Source organism: Clupea harengus, chromosome 26, assembly GCF_900700415.2.
Source record: "Clupea harengus chromosome 26, Ch_v2.0.2, whole genome shotgun sequence".
NCBI classification, from domain to species: domain Eukaryota; kingdom Metazoa; phylum Chordata; class Actinopteri; order Clupeiformes; family Clupeidae; genus Clupea; species Clupea harengus.
The window spans coordinates 9,778,896-9,795,681 of record NC_045177.1 but is presented as its reverse complement, the minus strand read 5'-3'; the positions used below and the strand labels follow the sequence as shown (position 1 = coordinate 9,795,681).

The following is a 16,786-nucleotide window of genomic DNA, read 5'->3' as shown; positions in this document are numbered from 1 at the left end:
TTTGTCAAACTGGGTGGAGAGATTTTTGGGGGTGGGGATCTTCAGCACCTCATCCACATATGGGGCAGGGTCTTGAAAAACCATTTCAAAGGAAAAAAGATTGTATCGTTTTTTTTTTATAATCCAATCCAATTTTGTAATACAAAACTAGAATACAAATGATATATGTTATGTATGGCCCCTTGTTGTATAATGGCTGTCTGTAAATTGTTTTACTTTATGGAATTTTCAATAAAAAGCGTGTGACACTCATGGAAGGTTGGATCTGCTTTCATTGGCTTTGCTGTGCATTCTCCCTTCTTGACCTTTGGGAAGTTCACATCTGCGTTAGCTTGTCATAGAGGGGATGGGAGGGGCTCGCTGTAGCCTATCTTTTTTGACATAGAGAGACCATAATAAACTGACTGGGTTGTCTTTTTTCAGCGTTTTCGGGTTGGAAGGCATGCCAGATACCCAACTCAATGTGTAGAAGCACTAAAAAAGGGAACTTTTCATAATTTGGCCCCTTTTCATGGGATGGGCATAGGCGGAGATCCCGGGGCGGACAGGGGGGACGTGTCCCCCCCTACCATAAAGTTGTCCCCCCCCCCCAAACAATCATTGTTAACACAAATACATAATTTTATATAATATAGTAATATTAAATAAAAGCACCACAACACAGGCGGTGCTAATTATAAACGTAAAACAATGTGTTTTTTAAGTGTTTAAACATCATGATCCCCCTATTCCTCGAAGTGGTTTGGTTCACATGCTGTTTCCAACAAGCGGGACAGCTCCGTGTTTCAGTCAATCAGCTCAGTAAACGGTCACATTGTGAGGAAACCAGCCTCACTAGTAAATCCTCTACAAGTAAAAGCCAGTAACTCATTTATCACACCACTTGTTCAACAAGCACAGGCTTGCAACATGAAAAGTAACATTTCTCCTGCTTTGTCCAAAAGCTCAAACTTGCTCAATCATTAGCTAGTGGTTTAACCAGCGTGCTGATTAAAAAGAGGCTGATTTTGAACAAAGAACACATACACTGCTCTTTTTCCTCCTTTCTCCCCTGTCACTGCCGCTATGCTACACGATATGTGAAGAGGCTGACATACATTGGATCCCATTCTCAAACGCAGTTAAGAACACGTTACAAAGTTCCCGGGACAATTCTGGCATTCAGGAAAGTTTAGCCGGTGGAATAGAATGGAGAAGACCCGCAGCTGAATTCCTGAAGAGCATTAATTTGCGTTTGAACTGTTGACATTATTTGTCTGTGAGTAGATATTTTGTGTACGTACATTTAATGCCGTTTAGAGAATTTAAAAATGACGTCGAATTTCTGTTTGTAAATGTTATAAGAGAATTCGGTATTTAGCAGCTAAGTTATGCTAGCTCTTGTGGTATCGTGCTACATTTATGCCACATTATTTGACGTGAAATGTATGTGTCTCTTGTCTGTTCCAGACAGTTTTACAAAATCAAACGTCCTGTATGAATAATTGCATGCTGGTAACTTCAGTAAACTCAAGCGAAACAAGACTTGTGGATTCACTTGAAATTCATCATCTTTATTCTGCAAAGAAACGTGTTATCTAGCTGTCTAGTCCTGCAAGGTAGCAAACGCAGTATGAGGACAGCATAGAGAGGGCGATAGGGCCAGACAGCAATTTTTTTTTTATGTCTCTCTCCCCCCCCCTGGAATTACTCTCTAAAATGCCCCCCCCCTACAACGAAATGGGATCTCCGCCCCTGGGGATGGGAGGGGTTCTTCAGGATAGAATGATCCAGCTTCCTGGCTACTACAGACTGGTAGAACATCTGTAGCAGCCTATTGCACACTTTGAAAGACCTGAGCCGCCTCAGGAAGAACAGCCAGTTCAGTTTGTTGTTTATGTGTACACCCAGGTACTTGTAGTTGTCCACCGCCTCCACCTCCTCCCCTCAGATGGTGATAGGAGGTGGGGGCCTTTACATTGAAGTGCAGGGCTGCCAGGTAGAGTCTTTGGAGGAAAACTAATACTTTGATATATGTTGAAGAGCTTTTGTCTATCATCTGACAGACCATTATACATGCACTCCCATGCATACAAGTAGAGGCAAATCAATCTCTCATAAGCATTTCAAGAAATGTATCCCATTAAAACTACTATCATACTGTTTCACAAAGTCACATTTATTTGAAACCTGCACAAGTTTAGGTACAATAACACTGACATGCTAGTATGCCCTATTTGCATTTTCCTCAAAAATCCCTATCATATAATCATACAGTGAAAAGTATTTTTTACTTGTGTTGGAATATGTGCAAAACCCTGAACTGACGCACAGTGACAATTTGTTTTGGTAACAAATACTGTCAGTGCCCAATCTAACATTTATGACCATGTCATTGTAGCGTTGAAAGGTATATGACCTTGAACCATATATACATGAGGGCTGTTAACACCTTTCACCATCCTAACACAAACACAAGGGAATGTCTTTTGGGTAACTACTTCACAGAAATCGTCATGCTGTTCGTGGTAGCCACAATATACCTACATATGCAATCGTAAAATTCTGACACAAATTTCACCCCATAGACATCCAAACCCATTACTGTAAAAGTAAGCATACACCACATAGGCTAGCCTAAAAAAAAATAAAGGCCGGATATTGGAGTGATACACAGAATTCAGAGGATATTTTTGTGGCAGATTCGACCGTTTGTTGTTCTTGGGGAGCCCTGGGCGTATCTCTGGGAAGTGTGTGGAGCTCGCTGTGTGTAGGGGGCCAAGGCAGAGACAGGAAGCGCTTTTGTGAGGCGTGCTTATCTTTCAGATACGTGTTTATCAGACACAGTGTCCTAGGCTGATCTCCATGCAGGCCAAGACCGTTGATGTTCCTGGGCCAATTGGAACCCGCAAATCACTCGATGAGAGAGTGGAGACATCACCTCAGCATCTGTGGCAGACAGACTGAGATGTTCATTTCTGGTCCATGAACCTTTCCTTATCTCCAGAGGGGCTCTGTATGGAGCACCACACTATAATATAACATACAACCATAACCTAAAAAGACTACTTGACTGACATAAATGAACAGTTTAAGTTTGTCCAGTCTTTTCATGGCATACAATAAGGACAATGTCCATTTACAGTATCAGTTGTGGTGTGCAAGTAATGCCACCAGTTTGTGCAGCAAGTGACCTATCCATAAGTTTGTCTGATATGCCTCCTTGACTTAACCATGAAACCTTGGCGGCATTTGTTGAGACCTTTGTTGTCTTATCTGGCTAAGAGAAAGGGCTCTTGTACCAAGACATTCCCAGTGTTGAAAGTGTGTTTATATGCTGTTTATGTGAGTCCAGAGGCATATCCTGTAGATTTTTTCTGCAGTGTGTTTTGTTTTGCATCTACAAAATAGGCATCCTCCTCCCCTCTAACTTCTTACTGGATAGCGAGTCTAAATGATATCTTGGCTGTAGTTTGTCTCTGTCTTGACTCATCTCTCCCTTTCTATGTTCTTGAGCCACACAACAAAATGATCCTTTACTTTCTAATAACAATGTAACATAATGTTTGTCATGTGCTACTAATGTTAGATAGTGTATGCTTGTGTAAAATGCCATTTATTAACTATGTACAACATTGTTTACTCTTTAGAGAGCCATGGGTGGTGGTTTTGTTTCTCTGTAGTTCTCTATTGCTGAACAATGAGGCAATTGTGTTGAATAATTTGTGTGTGTGTGTGTGTGTGTGTGTGTGTGTGTGTGTGTGTGTGTGTGTGTGTGTGTGTGTGTGTTAGTATTACCTCACTACATTCCCAGATGTTCATCTGACAGAGATGATATGCCATCTTCATCGTCATCTCTTTCTCGAAAACAAGCCCACTGCTCCGTAAATAGACTACACACCTGAGTTGGAATTACTTAGTTCCATTACTATGCTGTTCTTTCTTGTCAAGTGTCAAGTACGCCAGTGAGGGTTTGTCAGGTGCCGCTGATATGAGAGGCAGAGTGCTGAGAGGATGAGCTAGAGAGAAGAGCTGACGGAGGGGGAGGAGAAGGGGGTGCCGGTCCTAGTGGAACAAAGAGGCAGAGTGTCAGAGTAGTGAACCGAGAGAAATACCATCTACACTGCTGGAGAGTAAAATACGCCTACGTAGAGCACAGTGGAATGTATGTGACAATTAAATACATCATCAGTATTCAATTGTGGATTAACTGCTGGAAGCAGCAATAAGAGTGTGTAATGTGCCAAATAGTGCACAGTGAAATATGATTCTATGACAGTTACACTGGATCCCCTGTATTCATGTGTGGATTAAACTGGACGAGTCCTAAAAGTTTATCTTTAGTGTACGTTAACTAGCCTGCTAACTTGTTATGGTAACAAAATACTTTCTCAGCTGCATTATGGAACAGTGTTTTTTTTTTCCATCAGTTAAAAAAAAAAGTTACGTTTTGGCACAGCCTACATGCAAGGTTTTGACCCTCAGGTCTCCATCAGGCAAGTAATGTTAGTAAACCACACAAATGTTTGTACAGTTGTTGTAGTAATCTCCCTCTGTGCCATCTTGGAAACCCTATGCTCGTGTCTCCTGCTCGAACATTTTGCACATGCACCAGCTGCGACAAGTTACAAAATTTAGGAGGTGCGCAGACGAAATGACACCCTGGGCCGAAACACACCAAACGCGTTTCTAAAAACGTGATGCTAGCAAAAACCATTGTTTCCTATGGTACGGCGAGCCTATCGTGTGGGCCTTTTATCCGCCGCGCGTCGCCTCTTTCTAGCGTTTTTTAGGTGCGCCTAAAAGTTGAAATATTCTCAACTTTTCAGTGCAAGGCGCAGAGGCGCACCGCTCATCAATGTCACACTTGACCCAGGCAGGTTGCGCACGCAGCTCCGCTTCATAGGCGCCGGGCAAAACAGCCTGGTGCGCCTGCGGCTGTTTGGCCCACCGCACTTTGCCAAGATGTTTTTGAAGCGTCTGTCTCTTTAGAAACGCGTTTGGTGTGTTTCAGCCCAAAGGGGCCAAACACACCGAGACGCGTTTCTACAGGCGCAGACGCTTCAAAAACGCCTTGGCAAAGCGTGCGCAACCAATTCAAATCGCGACGCTGGAAAAAAAATTGAATTATATAGTCATCGTAATTAAATACCGCTAATATCAACCTTTCGCCTGCATTTGCCATTGTCCCACCGCTCCCATAGACACATACACATGTATATATGTCTATGACCGTGCACACCTACCTGCATCAAAACAGGAAGAAAGAGGTAAAGTAGTAAAGCCCGCCTATTGCTTGATCTGACTGGCTGCCTGGGCCGAGTGTGACATTGATGAGCTGTGCGCCTCCGCGCCTTGCGCTGCAAAGTTGAGAATATTTTTACTCTTTTTTGCGCGCTTAAAAAACGCTAGAGAGACGCGACGCGTGGCGGATAAGGGCCGAAACACACCAAAGGGCTGAAACACACCAAACGCGTTTTTAAAAACGGGACGCTAGCAAATGCATTGTTTCCTATGGTACGGCGCGCCTTGCGTGTGCGCCTTTTCTCCGCCACGCGTTGCGTCTTTCTAGCGTTTTTTAGATGCGCTTAAAAGTTGAACTATTCTCAACTTTCCAGCGCAAGGCGCGGAGGCGCACCGCTCATCAATGTCATACTCGGCCCAGGCAGGTTGCGCACGCAGTTCCGCTTCCTAGGCGCTGGGCAAAACAACCTGCTCGACGAAATCCTGCTCTAAACCAAATAATTGCACGTCATAATGTATGATTTAGGCTATTACAAATCCTCGGCCTACCCATAGCTCGAGAAATGTAATGAAACATGTGAGTGAATAAGTATCTTTTTTTAACGCTTAACTGATATTTGGGCGCCCTCTACGGTCCACGGTGTACTTCAGTCAGACTGACCGTAGCGTAAGTAACAAGTTGTGCAGCGTGGCTGTGGCCAACAACAGCCGCAATTAATCTACAATGAATCTTCAGCGGTAAACGGTTCGTTCGTGACTCTTAATAGCTGAGAACGCTACAACATGATTCCATAGGCTCGTTAATTGCACACAACTACAAAAAGAAAAACGGGTTCGGCCCACCATCTTGGCCAATCAGTTATTTAGGTGTCATAACGAAAGCGAAACGAAACTGTGACCTCGAGGACGTATTTACCTACACAACACTAAACTGCGGCAGTCGGCTATCTGAGCAAGACCGTTTAAGAGGTATGTTTACTCTCTGTGAGACAAAATATTTGTAGGTTATTACCAATATCCATTTGGTGCCTAAAAAGGTTGTTCGCATTGGTGGGTTTGTTAGTGCTACGAAAAGTAAAGTCGTCGATTAATTTAGATAATTATGCACATTTTGCTGTTATTATGTTTCCGTTGTGAAAGATACCTTCATAAAACTTTCAACCTCTAACGATATGTTATAGCCTAGCCTACTGCTAGTGGCTTTTTTCTGTTGGTTGGCTGTGGTAGCCACAATTCTGCTCCGTGACTTCTGCTCAATTGAAACGAGTTCATGAAAATGATGTGTGTGATAAGGAGAAATAGCCAAGGTAGCAAAATCGTTCGAGCCCTAATGTGGTCCGACCACTGTCTTTTATTTCGGCTTAGTGAGGAATGATGGTCCAACACAGTTTTGCCAAGTTCATGCCTGTGTATGCCAGAGAAATGCCAATGACTGAACAAGATTCCGAGGCATAACCTCGTGTAAGATAAAGCACCCCAACTATTCAGCATCATCGCGTAAGAGTAAGAGTAATCACGTTCATAAATTGAGTAAAACTTGCAGTTTATGTAGTATTTAGCCTACATGTCAATCAATCAATCAATGTATTTATTTGATCAAGAGGGACAGTGTACATTCATGAACATTAATATGTAAATGCAACCAATTATAGGCAAAAGGCTAGTTTCCAGTCCCCCTGCCAGTGAAAAAAGGCTATACAACCTAAAAAAAAGGCATTAACGTATACATCAAACATAACATTGACAATATATCAAAAATAAAATAAAATCCCAATATATAAGCTCCACTTAGTCCTTAACCATGGGTAGAAGGGAAAGAACAAAGTGGTAAACAAAAATAATTATACTGCTTACCCACTAATGATCACATTTTTGGTTATTTATGTTTTGAGAATTCTTTTAAAGCAGTTGAATGAAGTTGATTCTCTAATGTTCTGTGGGAGATGGTTCCATTCCCGGGCTGACCTAACTGAGAAGACCGACTGTCCAAATACACTTTTTTTTAAAGGAATTTCAGTCTCCTCTTGCTGCCCCTCGAGTAGCACTGGTTGCTGCTGTTCTAAACTTGACTAGGCTGCATAGTGGTGGGGGGGCCAGGATAAACTGGATTTTGAACATTAAACAGTTCAAACATCAATCAAACATGTGCAGTGACTTCCATATGCTGTAATGGGAACAGAGGGGGATTTTAGAGATGCAGCATTTTGATGATTTAACCTATCGTGAGCTACACAGCATGGCAGTGCTCCGTATCAGATGAAATGTGAGATGTCAACTTCCCCAACTTCCCCCAGCAAGACATTTTGTGGATTGTTAGATATTCTGGCATGCACTTTCACTTTTGGTAGTCGGGGGACTTGGGGATTTCAGAGAAACGGAGTCCTTTAAAGGAATGGTGGAGTGGAGCAAAAGAGGAGGAAAGCAGCAGATGTTTTTGATTGAGTGTGGCTGTGGCGTTGGCTAATTATATCTTACAGATGTAAGATGAATGTTAGTAGTGTACACAGTGCTTCTTGAAAACCAGACTGCTTTTGACAAATTCATTTCATATGATGCTCAACCAAGAAGTGTTGGTGTTATCTATTTGTCCATAATTTGATCATGTTTCATTGTACAAAAGAAATGTTCTAGTATGTATGTTGAACATAATAATATATCATCGTCCTCATGTCTATGTACTTGTCCTTAGGTTCATATGGCTTCAGCAATTGCCATTCTGTTCGTGGGGATTTCCTATATAACAGTCCCATTGTCTGCTGGTGAGTGGGAAAAGAAGAAGTAATTCTTAAAAAAAGCAATTGTAAATTGTAAAAGTAAAAAGTTGTTGGAACACATTGTTAAAATGAAAGTGAAAATTTTACTTTCAATTTGTCTATGAAAGAGCAGTTGACAGTCCAAAGGACTTGTGTGTGTGTTTAATTTCTATGCCCTTTTTTTCCACTTTAGATTTTGTCACTGTGGAATGTCAGAGCAGTACTGGGCACGCTGGTCAGCCCTCCAAGCTGGACTGTGTGGTGAAACCACAGAATGACCTAACAATATTGAAGGTGTTCTGGAAGAAAGATGGCCAACACGTGCTGACATTTAATGGAAGTATATACCCAGAGAATGGACGGTTTCAGTTTGCAGACACCAACTGGATGGAAAGCAAGGTTATATCCTTGCTTGTGAAGGATACAAAAGTCTCAGATGAGGGCAACTATTCATGCACAGTGGCGACTACCAGAGGGATTGAAAAAGGACATGTCAGATTAGATGTCAAAGGTAAGCCCTTGTTTCTTTTACAAGTATCTATATCGAAAAGGAAAGCATATATAATATATCAAGGCAGCCACAGCTGTATTCATACTGACCTTTTCTGCAACATTGTATTAGTCGGGGAGGTTTGAATACTGGCTCCTACAGTTCAGTCTTTAATGTCATTTATTCATCATGCCAATAATTTGTGTTTCTGTAAAGCTGGACATGGCCAAGTTTCATTTTGTCCCTGTGTGTATCTTTATGTATTTGGCAGTCTCTGATTGTAGGCAAGGCTAGATAAGGGCCAGACCAGGGACTTTTTTGGGTAAATGATTAAACAAATACAGTATAATTTAATTAAAAAAAAGAAAAGTGTGTTGACTTCACCTGTGTATTAACCGCAGTTTATTCAACGTTATTACTAGTAGTTGTGGTGCGAGCACTACTAGCCATTCAACAGTTGAATGAAGTTAAGATGTGTGTTTCAAGCAAAAATAGGACACCTACACTTCCTTCCCGCTCACACACGCACACACCCCCCCCCCCCCCTCCCACACACACACACACACACACACACAAATACCTCATTCCCACTCACAGTGAAACCATTTCTTGAGCGTTTATTTAGGGTTATGGTGCGTGGGAATGGACGCTAAACATTTAAGTCGAATCGTTAATTGATCCCCAGGCACCCTAGTACCATGAATGATAATCTTCTGACACGCTTGCAGTGGGAATCAAAACCTTTTAATGAATGTGTATGAGAAGGGAAAGGGGGAGGGGGACTTCTTCCCCCTCATTCACTAATTTTATATTGATATTAGAGTAAGCCCTTGCTCCAATGATGTCCCATTATCTATGCGAAGCCATTCAACACGCTAAGTGGTTGTCATGACTTTGAACCCACAACTACCTTTTATTGGTGAGCTGATTTTGAGAAACTAAACTTTACAGTAAACTGGTTTTCTGATTGCTAATTTAAGGAAGGAAACTGTAAGGAAACTTTTAAATAACCTTAAATGGTTTAAATGGAAGAGTTCCATTTGCATGAAATGATAACTAGTTATCTAGCTGACGTTCTAGTCCCCTCGATTTAACTTCTTAAATTATAGTAGGAAAAGGTAGAAACCCTCAGGGTGCCTTTGCAGCTTCGTATTAACACACGTTCATATTCACTTCATATTAAAAAATGAGTTCATATTACACACACTAACAGCTACGAGCTGTTAAAATGGTTTCTTTAGCTAGAGATAGCTAGGATAGTTCATAGCCAAGTTAACTGGCACCAGACCTGGTAGACTGAATGTGACTGAGTGTGACTGAAAATGTGTTCTCTATCCGATGTTTTTACCTGATACCTGGTTAATGAATAGAGAGAGAGAGAGAGAGAGAGAGAGAAAGAGAGAGAGCGAGAGAGAGAGAGATGAAGAAAAATAATGCAATCCCGTGTATAGAACACACCAGAGTATTAACTGCAGGGCTGCAGGAATTTTGTGAATATTTATGAACTGCAGTTAATAGTCGGAAAATTATGGAAATTATTTAAAAAAAAAAATTAAATGGCCTATCTGAACACTGTATATGAAGAAATCAGTCAATATTAGATAGACTGTATATACTGTTAAATTTGTATGTACACAAAAGCCATAGACACAGCTTCCAACAATTACATTACATTTGTACTAAATCTATGATTCCTTGGCACTACCCACAAATCTAATAAGTGTTCTTTGTGAATGATCTTTGTAAACATCCCCAGTGTGAAAGCTTATATAACTTTTTATAAAAGTTTTAACCCATAAATTCTACAGAACATATTAAAACACTTTATTTTATTTTCAGCTAAGTACAGTCAGCCAGAGATGACCTCCAAGGACATCGAAGAAGACAGGGTGGACTTGACCTGTGTTGCATCTGGAGGCTACCCCAGTGGCGCTATCCACTGGTTTGACCGGCTTGGTACGAACTGGACCCGCAGTACAGAAACCACGGAGACCCAGGAGGAAGACATGAGCTTCCAACTGCAAAGCACGTTCCTGTTAGCGGACCCCTCACACGCACCTTACACATGTGTTGTGCTTAACAGTGAATGGAAGGATGAGGAAGAGGGAACGATGCCGGGTGAGTAAGACCCTCATCATCATCAAACCTTGAAAGCCTTTCCTGGTACATGACTTAGAAGGTTGAGAAACCAGGTCAACTAGGAGAGGGTTCTGATGGATGGATATTTAGTCCTTGTATTCTCCTACTACCCTAGGTTGACAACAAACTCATAAAAGGCAGTCTGATAGCGAATAATACAAATCTCAAGCTCCTTAACTCTGTGTTCAATGGAATGTTGTCTTTTTTAACATTATTCAAGGCCCTTATGCATATTTTCCTCAATGTGTTTGTATTTCAGTACTCACATTATCTTTCCTCAATGTGTTTGTATTTCAGTGCTCACATTAACTTTCCTCAATGTGTTTGTATTTCAGTCCTCACATTAACTTTCCCATTCTGTTGCTGTGCGTTACTTTTTGTGTTTATCTAGGCACCCTTCTGAACAAACAGACCCCAATCAAAACTGAGACCACGAGCATAGTGGCTGGTGCTGTGGTCATTGGATCTCTTATTGTTGGCCTGTTAGCCGCATTGCTGTTCTTTAGGAGACGCTCTCAACGTGAGTACATCTCAGCTGTGATAACTGCCCCTTAACTAATTTACCTCATAAAACAATCCTTGTTGGAAACCAGTGACAAAGTCCACAGGCCCAACCGTAAAATCTACTCTCCTAAATCCTGTTTCTAACTGGATTACAAATGCAACATGTCTCCATGTGTTGGGACCTTAGTGGAGAAATACATCTGTTGTAAACACAGTACTTAGTAGGTTACATTCTGAATGGTTCTGCAGGTGGCAAAACCCGTGTGTTTTTATCGACTATGTCAATGCGAAACTTCATTTGAGAAGCGCCTTTGCTTACCTTGGCCGTGGGCCATTTTGGCTCAGCCTAGTGGGAAATTACATTTTAGAACAATGCCGTGTGGTGTGACTTAGGTTCCTGTATACCCAGTGGAACTGGAGGATAGGCTTTTGTTAAGACTCAGATGAATGTAGAAGAACTGGTTTACCACTAACAATATGCCAACTTTTTAAATATTTCAGTTTGGTGATGGACTGTAGAATACTGTGCAGTATTTTCATATACTTTTTACATTTTTGCCATTTAATCAACAGGTGCCCTTCGAAGGCCCTCCGCCCAGCCCATGCTGAGTATGTGTTTTAGGTCATGTTCTGTCCTGGTGTTTCGCCTCTTTTCTCTGGGTCCTTTGGTTCATTAATAATAGTTAGTAATAATAGTTAGTTCATTAACCTCTAGTTCATTAACCTCTAGTTCATTAACCTCTAGTTACTAGTTAAGATGAAGCACTGCACTGACTTTTACTTTTACTTTTGAGCATTACTGACCAAGGAAGAAGAATCACACTAACAGGTTTATGCTCATGTCAAGCCTACATTCTTGTTCAATCAACCATGAATTTGCCATTGACCTAATTCGAAACTAGCTTCAACTCGTAGGGGAAGACTTTCATGTCTGGCGAAATGAGGAACCGTGAAGGGAAAAGTACAGCCTTCCTCCTTCGGATTTTCAGATCTCTCTTATTGTTGATGCAGCTACTGTGTAGGCTTTGTATACAGCCAGGACTGCGATCAGCACTGTGATTAAAGTGCCTGCGATCAGCCCTGTGATTAAAGTGCCTGTTCTTTTGTTATTTCAGGCCCTGAACAGGAACGCATCGACTATGACTATGCTTCGCCTGACCCAGAAGATGCCAGAGGTACAGTCAAAGTAATGCAGAACAGATGCAAATGCAAATCCATTTTTGCATGTCACCATCATTTTTTGTGTTATCATGTTTGCATATCTGTTTTTTTTTTCATCACCACTTCCCTCTCCTTTCACCTATTCTGACACTAGACCAACAGATTTCACCAAGTCATGCCTTAGACATCATAGACATGGTGTTGACATATACACAGTTAAAGGGGAAATGATCTGATCTTAGTTTCAAGAAGTCAACTCTTTGTCTTTGCCTTTCCAGTGCTCAACCCTCCACCACCCTATCAAGAGGTAGACCAGGATCCAGTTGTACTCGACTCGCTGCAAGATTTGGTTTCTTCTGCAGATGAAACTGTGAAAAAACTGTGAAAAACCAGCATCTAACATGTACCTATTGGAACACACACATGTTCTCTGATTAATGTTCTTTTAACAGTGCCTTGTGGTACAGAATTGACAGTTCTCCATTGCTGTGCACATAAGGGTCTGTGCAGTATGTAACTGTTGTCTTTCATGTTGTGGTTGTTGGTGTAAATGGATTTTTGTACTTTTATAGGCACCTTACTAACCAAATAATGTCAACACACTGAGGAAGCATAACCTTGGACATGGAATCTTTGTGTATGTGTCCAGTGTGTAATAAATGAGACTGTTGCATTGAAATCATCTTTTAAAACTCCAACCATGTTTCCTAATGTATAATACAACTTGGGATGACATCAGTAAGCTTTGGCTAGAGAGCAGAAATTCACAGAGTTTATTTGGGGACTAAGGATCGCAGATGTTGTTATAAGGATCCGGGGAAATAGAAAGGATCCCTAGAGAGAAACATCTGTGTCTGTTTATCTCAAGAACTGTAAAGAAACAGTAGAAAAACACTGTGATCAGGTTTACTCATAGGATTCCATTGTATAGCCATTTTGCTGTTCTAGGGTTCTAGCTAAATACTGGACCGGTTTCGATCGTTAATTGTCCTTAGTAAAAGTTCAGACCCAAAAAGATTTGTAAAAGGATCCCAAAGTTTCCCTTCAGGTCCACAGAGACCCCAAGACTTCAGGCAGATAGATGGATAGGAACAGATGGAGGAGTCGAATGGAATCTGTTTCCTGTCTTGCATCATCATTGCTTAGATTATCTTAGCCTTTTTGGACTTGAAACGTGTCGCTGCTGCACTTTCTTTTTTTTGCTGTAATCAATGCACTGTTTTGTAATTTTGGATTTATTGCTGTACATAAAAAATGTCTATTAACTGTACTGTCAAATTTGCTATGCTAAAAGAGACAGCTTTCAGAACTCTGTATTAAGCTTACTGTGTGTATTGTAGCATTATGTGTGTTGAGCCATTGAAATGTGATTTTTATGCTTTTTCTTTAGGTATTTCTATTTCTATTTCATATGAATATGTTCTGTGTTCTGATGAACATGATTTACTTACTAAACCAAAATACTCTTTAAGAACTAAAAATAAAGACAATTAACACATTATTAGATGTGTTTATTTTGTTTCACTATTTTATTGATTATTTTATTTTGAAAAGGTAAATAAACAGGTAACAGTAAAGACAAGGCAGACTGCATCATTTGGAGAGTGTGAAATGTGAGTCAAATTAGGAAACTCCACTCTCCTTTTAGCTGTGATTTCAGGTCTGAGATTTGAATTTGCTCCTAAACTAATTGTAGAAAATACATTTTTATGTAGCCATTCTGATGAGACATTTTGGCACAAGCCCAACGAAATGCCACATTTTGGCACAAGCCCAATTATTGTTTATCTTTAGATGGGTAGGATAGCTTAGCTTAGCTTAGTTTAGCTTAGCTTAGCTTAGGAGACACAAAGGATAATAAGCCAGAGGCAGACAAATTCTGTTCTGGAATGATGACGTCAGCTTTGCCCCTAAGGCGTGGTTACATTGACCCAGATATGACATTGTGTGTCTTGAGTCTCCGGTTTCCAGGTCACCACATTCAGAGAGGGCAGTTATCATTTATAGTTTATTTACATTTTACATACAGTTTTATGACTTCTGGGAGAGCATAAGGCAAGCTTAACACAAGGAACTGTTGGAGTAGTTGAACTTTATAACTTGTCGTAGTTCATAACTCACCTTAATCAATCCAGTTCTCATACTACAGACAGTGTAAATACAGTGGTGATAACGGCATGGTTGGTGATGCCAAGCATTTCATTGCTCTAACACAGAATTAATGTTTGACAGATCACAGGATATCTCAAAAAAGACCACAAGCCCTCTTGGGTATGAAGTCCTTTTGTTTAACTCTTGGCTTCAGATCTAAAACTGCGAGGAAGTACACTGGGAAAAAATAGCTTGCAAAGAAAAGGGGGGGGGGGGGGGTGTCTTAAACGATCTGTTGTGTCTCTTACTGAACATGGATTTAATGGCAAATATTCAACAAGTGCTAACATGCATTGTTTTTTCATCAATCATTTCATTTGAGTAATTCTGTGACGCTCTGAAAGTCACTGTTCTGCCAATCCCTCTCATATGAAACCACCTGACCATAGGGACGTGTTCCATGTCACCTGACCATAGGCACGTGTTCCATGTCACCTGACCATAGGCATGTGTTCCATGTCACCTGACCATAGGCACATGTTCCATGTCTCCTCATTTCAGCCTACACAGATTGAAATCTCTGCAATGTCGTGTCTCACATGAGTTTAGTGTTACCTATTAGCAACTAGTGGCTGTCATGTAACGTGCCCTTTTGTTATGTCGATCTCTTTTCTATACTTGCCTTTGTTGGATGTTGGATGGATAGCATGACATTGAGATATTTCCCACTCACATTTCAGTTTGAAAGAAAGTACACTGGACCAAATAACAATGCCCACGCTTTTTTATTATGATGACAAAAAAAAGTGATTAGATCTAAGATGCGGACACCTGTAGCTGACACACCCAGTTATTCAGGTTTAGGCAGCATGAGAGATAACCAACAAGCCTGGGGCAGAGAGTTTCTGTAAAAGGCTGATGAAAACAAGTTTTCACAACACCAATACCAAGCTATGCGTATCACTTCCTCTTGCATCTTTCATGACGTGGCTGTTGTGAACATAACTAAATGGATTCATAGATCAATATGATAAGGATCCCAGAGCAGGAAAGAGTATAGAAGTAATGAAACATCTGCCTGTAATATTTGTACGCCATTAATAAGAAAAGCCACTGACAGCCCCTTGAGATAAAGGAACTGGGTGTCAAGTTCTGTTATGTAACTTTTGGCTTCAGACCTAATCTGTGGAGAAAAAGAAAGTGTAGCAAACATGCAACCTGAGGACAGTGTCTCTTAGGGAGTCTGTTGTCTCTTCTTAAACGTTCTTATGACTTCCATTTTTTTTAATGCTAATGCTAACCCTAAGTAATCAATAGGTGATTAAATTAATGTTGTCAGTTTTTCTGTGTCTCTCTTAATAGAGCTGCTGTCCTGGTATTTCCTCTCATGTGAACCCACTTCCACCATGAGTTTCATATCTCCTTCTGACAAAGACAGAAGTATAATAAATACATCTATATATTTACTTTTGCATTAGAAATGGGCCTTGTTGTAATTAATACAATCATATTTAAACAGCAGGTGAAAGACGTATTGGGATCATATATCATAGGCTATATATTCTCATTGTAATACTCTGGTTCACTTCCTCATTCACTGCCTTTCATTTCACGATCACATCACCACAAATGTTCTTGTGTGAAACCACTGTCCCTGAGTGCTCCGTAACGACAGCTGTCTGTATTTACTTTCAGCAACTACATGTGTATCCCAGAGGATAACAGGAACAAGTGAATGTGGATTGTGACAGTCATCGAATTTCTAAAATGGACTATGAACTTTCATGTTTCTGTTATTATTGAACTTTACTACCATCTACTGGATTTTATTATGCATGGCATTTATTTGTACAATATTCTTACACATTCAAATAAAAGAAAAAATACAATGATTATGACAATACAATGACAACGGTTAACCATGTTTTGGTACATCTAAGATTAGCAATGACAAAAAAACGACATGTTTAGGCCTGCTAAAACTATGATTCGTGTACACTCAGAATCTTGGATAAAAAAGGCTGGCCCTGGATCAGTCTTTCCACTGTCACATGCTTCAAAATATTTAGGCTGTAGGGATGTGCATCTCAATCACTGAGGCTTATGTGATACACATCTCGATGCATTACATTAAAGATCCATATGAAGCAACTACTAATGCGATACGATGCCATTCACTCCTATCACCATGCAATGCAATTCAATGCAATGCAAAATAATATGATATGAATATACGTCGTTTTGGATAAAAGCGTCTGCTAAATGACTTAATGTAAATTTAAATGTCTGTACCCTCTGAAACGTGTTTGAATGTACCTGTGTGTGTGTGTGTGTGTGTGTGTGTGTGTGTGTGTGTGTGTGTGTATTATGGGCCGCACTAGCCTGTCACAGATTTATGGCCCAAGCTCAGAACTAATAACTTTAC

The 16,786-nt window shown here is 40.6% G+C and overlaps 1 protein-coding gene across 3 annotated transcripts; it reads left to right on the top strand.

The window, feature by feature from the left end:
* The first annotated feature begins 1,105 nt into the window (after positions 1 to 1,105).
* Positions 1,106 to 13,771, top strand: LOC116219751 (butyrophilin subfamily 1 member A1-like). 3 transcript variants are annotated; one of them, XM_031563527.2, is made up of 8 exons: positions 1,106 to 1,258; positions 7,913 to 7,982; positions 8,170 to 8,487; positions 10,306 to 10,584; positions 10,997 to 11,125; positions 11,683 to 11,718; positions 12,225 to 12,284; positions 12,549 to 13,771. In XM_031563527.2, the coding sequence occupies exons 2-8, from the start codon at positions 7,919 to 7,921 to the stop codon at positions 12,653 to 12,655; spliced, it is 993 nt and encodes a 330-aa protein (XP_031419387.1). In that variant the 5' UTR covers positions 1,106 to 1,258; positions 7,913 to 7,918; the 3' UTR covers positions 12,656 to 13,771. The 3 variants fall into 3 exon arrangements, with proteins under 3 accessions (XP_031419387.1, XP_031419385.1, XP_031419386.1); XM_031563525.2 differs by lacking the exon at positions 1,106 to 1,258 and adding an exon at positions 5,770 to 6,192; XM_031563526.2 differs by lacking the exon at positions 1,106 to 1,258 and adding an exon at positions 7,682 to 7,702.
* Positions 13,772 to 16,786: the final 3,015 nt, after the last annotated feature.

What these genes read in the sequence shown, in the direction of transcription:
- LOC116219751 (XM_031563527.2), top strand. Translation starts at nt 7,919, where the DNA reads ATGGCTTCAGCAATTGCCATTCTGTTCGTGGGGATTTCCTATATAACA. An exon ending in TGTCAGATTAGATGTCAAAG is followed by an intron (nt 8,488 to 10,305) that starts GTAAGCCCTTGT and finishes TTTTATTTTCAG; the next exon opens with CTAAGTACAGTCAGCCAGAG. An exon ending in CTTTAGGAGACGCTCTCAAC is followed by an intron (nt 11,126 to 11,682) that starts GTGAGTACATCT and finishes TTTAATCAACAG; the next exon opens with GTGCCCTTCGAAGGCCCTCC.